Below are 5,914 nucleotides of genomic sequence, written 5' to 3' on the forward strand. Positions count from 1 at the left end.
CTTAAATATCCATGGGGAATTCTACTCAACAGCATGCAGCAACATGGATGAATAGTTCAATTCACCAAGTTAACACTGCAAAGCCACCTCACTTTTGCTTTGCCACATGACAGCAGTGTCAGATCTGAGCTGCCTTTCATTTTATCTCATCACCAGGTCAAGATGTTCTTACTCTAGAAAGGCCAGTTTAGATTGCTCATTTCCTTTGTGGCTTTCGATAAAATTCCAAACACAAGGACATGTTACCCTACAAAACACAACTTCAAAATATGTCTGTTCTGATGTGCGCAAAGTGGTCAGCTGTTACATAGGTTTTATTGTATCCAGTTGACAAAACAGGATGTAGTCTCTGCATGTTGTCTCACCCGACTGCTATTTGTTCCTTCTCACTGCCTCCTTCGCCCACTTCTTACGGCTCACTGGGAATGCAAAGCTTTTTGGGGGTTGCACTTGTAGCATAGCACATAGGGTACCTATACAGGAGTGCGGAGACTGCTCCAACGCTCTGGAATTTCAGTGCATGGAGCATGGCAATTACTACGCTCCAGCAGCCTCCTGTGTCTCATGCATCAGCATCCCTATGCTTAAAAATGGCAGCAAGGGGTTGAACTAAAGCTCTAACGGGATGCTGATACACGAGATGTAGCGGCGTTTTAATTGGAGCAGCTCTCAGAGCCACTCTAATTAGAGTGCTGCCCCCCCGCCACAGCATGTGTAGAAGTGCCCATAAGCCTCCAAGTCCTCCTACAACTGCAACAAATCTATTTAACCATAGTGTTGACAATTTAGAAAGCACTATCCATTAATGGTACAAGTATTAGAGTCTTTTTGGTCTTTATCCCAGAGGTTTAGAGGGAAAAAAACCCAAACAAGTTTTGATATATGAACAGGGGGAAAAAAAAGCACTTGAAGGTAGTTGCCCCTCCAAGAGATTTTACATAAAACTTTTGTCATCAAAATAAGTCATAGACAAGCCAGTAGAATATAGTTTTATTTACATTTCATATTCAAAGGAATTCAGTAGAAATCATGAATTATTTACAACATGTTTAAATTACACTGCACAGAAATAGGAAAAATGCATCGTTTTCTCCCAGTAGATTCAACAAATGAAAGTAGTACATTATTATTGCTGTTCTTGAGAGTAAGTTCTACTAGCACTGACATCAGAAACACCACCACAAATTACAACAAAATACAAATAAAGTGCATTTTTAAGATGCATTTAGTTAACTTTGGTGGACAAGGCTCTAGACTTTGAATTAAGGCACCGTGTTCCACCCAAACACCCTAGTCCAACTCCCCACAAATAAATTTCTGTTTACAGCACATCAGTCGTCACTGCAATTTTAACCAGCTTGCTAGACTAAGCACCCCTTATGTCCTTTTCCAGCTGTTGCCTTATGTTATTTTATTGGGTCACTTTCAGTGGACCTTCAATCTCAGTGGACAGACTTCAGATTTCAGACTTCCTCCAAACCAGGACTAGCAAACATTGCTGGTGCTGAAGCTATGGAAACAACTCTTGGACCCAGCGGTAGTTTTCAGACTCTGCTTACACTATTTTACGAACAAGAAAAAAAAGCCAGACTTGTTCCCTTTACAATGTTATGCAAATCAGATGCAACTGGTCATTTGAAGCCCTTGAAACATTTTTAGGAATGTGTCTCAGATGGATTAGAATCTTTACCTTTCACCGCCACTAGGTTAAATATATTCCAAAAGATATTACAGGCAAAACACACCGACAGACAACCTTATATTTTGTCCTCTTAAATTTAGTGCATCGGTATTATTGACATTGCTTTAAGACAGACATTTGCATCAGTTTAAACAAGTAGTCATCCAGATCAAAATTGATTTGGTTGTAATAAAATTCTATTTTTTTATACTAAATCTAGAAGCCAAGAACCTCAAAAAACAAAACAAACAAATCGCAGAAGAAACAGCTCCTACAGGATGAGACAATCTTCTCCTTATTTTACAGAAACAACATTGGTTTTCAAAACCTGAACAGACGTTTTGCTCTGTAATAGCATGGCCATGTTAGGCAGGTTTGGTTTAGTGTTAAAATAACTGTTTTCTTCATATATTCCCTTGAAACAGCTTGTGTGAGGAACACTAGAACTAAGGTCCATGTGGAACATAAAAACGTTGAAACGAACAGAAGGTTAAGCATTCCAAACCACATAATTACGAGCTGTTAAAAAACAAACAAACAAAAACCCTCTCCTAGTTCTTCCCGACATTTCCAAGGTAACATTGCTGCAGTGGTAGTCCACCAGTTTGTTGGGATGTCTGACGTATGCATGACCATGGCCGGCAGTTTGTTACAGAGGGTTCCAACTGTGTTGCTGGATGGATGTTTAGGACCTGATTTCATGATCACATGCTTCATCTTCTTCAAAGCTGGGGTTACTGAGGTGTGGGAGGACATCCACTGCTGGAGACTGGGAATCGTTGTTGACGAGATGCAGGTCATCATGGTTGCCATCTTTCAGGAGAAAGAAAGAGTCAACAATCAAAAAGAAATAAATTCTTAAGAGTTACTGTTACCCCAAAGCATGTGTAAGGCCTCAAGTTCTCACCCTCGCCTGATCAGTGAGCTCCCTACACATGAAGTCCAAGCCCTTTCAGGTTCATTTATTCATTTGATCTCCATGCCACCCTTTCCAACAGAGGCTCAAAGCAGCTTACAATAAGAGAACAGAAGATTTCTAACAGAAAGTGACAAAATAACTTCAATGGGAACTAGAGTATTAGCCTGAGACTCCCTAACAATGTCTCAAGCTTTGTTTGATGAATGCCTGCACAAATTGGAAGGCCTTACAATGCCCCTGAAAGCGGTCCAGGCCCAGGCTCTGGTAATTTTGAGGGGGAGGGAGTTCCAGACCTGAGGAGCATTGCTGAGAACGGTCTGTCACACAAATGGATTTGGCCTATTGATACTCACAGGAAGGTGCTCTTGGCCGACCTCAGGGATCACAATAGGGAGTAAGGAGAAGGCAGAACCTTAGGGCCCAGTCTGTTTAGGGCCTTAGAAGTCTAAACCAGCACCCTGAATTGCACCTGGAAAGTTACTAGGAGCTAGTGAAGACCATGGCCACCTCCTTACTTCCTCATTTTTGGTGTCCAGAAGGTGACAACTAGACTTTGGCATGAATATCCCAGACAAGAGAGCTCCAGATTATATAGGAGGAAGACAAAGACATAGCAGAATAGACAAGAAGCTTAGCAAGAAGGTAGCAGCAGTCAACCAGAATGACGCTACCATACACTAGACAGAGCCATGCAAGAGGGAAAGGCACTTGAAGACCAGAGTGGCAAAGACAGAACAACAGCCGAGCTCGTTAAAAGAAAAAAATGTACATGTGGAAATGGTGTATGTTTGGCTACAGGGGTTCAGCATGAAAAATGTCTGAGGGCTGACAGCTGGCCTACGTGGAAAGATCTGTTTGCACGTTCGAGCGAAAAGCACAGACCCAAATGTAAACACCCACCTGTGCTTTCCAGAGCAAAATGCCCCAATAGGTGGCAGCAAATGCCACTTCTTCTGAACGATTCTCTCAGAGCCGCTCTCCATTACACTGCCACAAGTGGTTTGTTTTTTTGGGTGGGGCAGGAGGGGGTATATTTATTTATTCTTTCTCCCATTTAACACCCTACTAGAATCCATTGGGGAAAAAAAAAAAGAGGCAGGAATTTAGACGGAAAAAGTGTCCAGACAGAGCAAGGGTTGGCAACATTTTTGGGCAGAGCGCTAAAAATACCTGCAACCTTGACTTGTAAGATGTTGGCGTGCCAGAGGCAGATGGCAGGGGAGCTGCAAGGGGCCCAATCCTTGTTGTGGCAGTGAAGCCCCGGCCCCTTCCCTGTTGTCCGCCCCAAGGAACGTGCCAAGCAAAAATGCTTTCACGCGCCACACTGGCACCCGTGCCATGGGTTGCCTACCCCTGGTATAGAGCAACAGCAAAATATTAAGCCACTCTTTAGTTTAATTTCAAAGCAAGGTTAAGAGTGCAGACCAGACAAGAAGGATATATTTCACAGGAGAGGGATTTTGCTACATTTTCTAGCTCATTCTAGTTTAAAGAGAGGAATGCTCTTATCAAAAGAACTTGAGAGTATGATTACCTTATAGAGGAGAACTTTAATAGCCCAGTAAGAGATTTATACAGTCAGTCACACCCTGTTGTTTTCCATTAAAGTTTGGAAAATCTGAAACTCAATTTAAAGCATTTGCCATTTCCATTGCAGCTAGTGGAACATTACTTTAGCTTTCCAGACGTCTTCTCCAACTACTGAATTCATTTCGAGCATTTAGATTTAGCAGTATTTTAGAAACTATATTTATTTGACAGGCAAGTGTTACAAAAGCAGTGGAGTGCATGTGGGGGGAAGAGAAATCAAACATGCCCTGGAGACTTCAAGCAGTAAGCCTGTGGATTCTCAATTTGTTTTTTGAGGATGCTTCCCTATCTGCATTTGAAGCAGTATTTGCTCTTTCAGTGCAGACACCCTGTTAAGAGCCTGACTGTTCTTCTTCATAAGAAGTATAGGTTCAATATAAAAATGCGTGTAAACTTCAGGAGGCAAGGTTTGAGGAGTTTTCACTGCACCTACTGAGAAGCATAGTAGAATTTATGCCGCATGATAAAACTGGGACAACTGAACACTTACTCTCCGCAGCAGTGTGCTCCTCTAGAGCTGGTTCATCTGTTCCTTGTACTGAGGCATAGCCAGATGAGGCAGTCTCACTCCGATTATCCTCTTCATTGACTGAAGTGATAGTTGGCATTTCGTTCGACGCTGTGGCTTGGATGGACTCCACTCCATCTTCTATATCTGGCTGTGAGAAATTGTGCAATTTAAAACGAAAGCAAGGTAGGGAGAGGGTCTATGAAGATGCAGCTTGCCCACCATTGCTGGGACGCTGCTCATTCACATAACACATGCCTGGTTTCTATGCTCTTCCTAGGAAGCATCCCCTAACTGCCACCACCAGAGACAGGAGAGTGGGCTTGATGCACTTTTGATTTGTCCCAGTAGCTGTTCATAAGAACAATTGTACTAAGCTGCCAGAGTCAGCAGTTGTTTCCACCTGAAGATGCAACCTCTTTACCATTGCTACAGACTCACCATATTATGGAAACTACTCAAAACCCCAAAGCTTATCCCTTGCAGCTTCAGAGTGACCCACCATTAGCATATAGTGCTCCAGGAGTCCATGCCTCTAGGAAGGAATGCCAACATACCTCAATTCCCAGAGCTTTGAGTATATCACACTTGCACATGGGGCACGTCCTGTGTTCTAGCAGCCAGGGGTCAATACAGTTCTTGTGGAAGAGATGACTGGTAGGAGAAAAAAAAAGTAACAAACAAGTGGCATTTAGTTCCTGACACTGCCATGACTAGAGGTGACCAACCTTCCCTGCTACAAACATGCTAGGGGCTCAGTACAGTGCTGAACAGGTCCTCTCAAGAGGTCTGATACACACATGCAGACTTACATGCATTCTGTTTAGTACAGTTACCAGAATACAGGCAGGAGCAAGCTAGTCGGTCACATGCTAATCTTGGACTCCTTGGGCCATTCAGGGGTCTCTGCATTTCATGATGCAACCACAAGTAATTGCTGGAACCCTAGACAGACTGGACCAGGGTTGCCTGTGGGCCAAATTCAGCATGTGGGACTCCCCCCGGGGTGGGAAATTCAGCACTGGGGGAAAATGGTGGCCATTAATATGGTCACCTTCCCCCCACCAAATACCCAAATCCTTTGCTACCAGTCACAACTGAAGCCATGCCCCCCCATTTGGATTGGGGCCAGGCCATGCCCCCTTTCCACACAAGGCCAAGTTGGGTCCAGGCCACACCCGTTCTCCTCCCCACATGGGACCAAGCCACACCCCTC

General features: G+C 43.6%; 1 protein-coding gene across 2 annotated transcripts in view; it reads right to left on the reverse strand.

Moving 5' to 3' along the window:
* Positions 1–975: 975 nt before the first annotated feature.
* Positions 976–5,914, reverse strand: part of RNF128 (ring finger protein 128, E3 ubiquitin protein ligase) — a 61,362-nt gene continuing 56,423 nt past the window's right edge. For both annotated transcript variants that reach the window (XM_025193911.1, XM_006037518.3), the window contains 3 exons: positions 5,256–5,352; positions 4,681–4,849; positions 976–2,494 (listed from right to left, as the gene is read on the reverse strand). In XM_025193911.1, the coding sequence (XP_025049696.1) occupies positions 2,367–2,494; positions 4,681–4,849; positions 5,256–5,352 (394 nt within the window). In that variant the 3' untranslated portion in view covers positions 976–2,366. The remainder of the gene's footprint in view (positions 2,495–4,680; positions 4,850–5,255; positions 5,353–5,914) is intronic.

This window comes from Alligator sinensis, unplaced genomic scaffold (assembly GCF_000455745.1).
Source record: "Alligator sinensis unplaced genomic scaffold, ASM45574v1 scaffold438_1, whole genome shotgun sequence".
NCBI lineage: Eukaryota > Metazoa > Chordata > Crocodylia > Alligatoridae > Alligator > Alligator sinensis.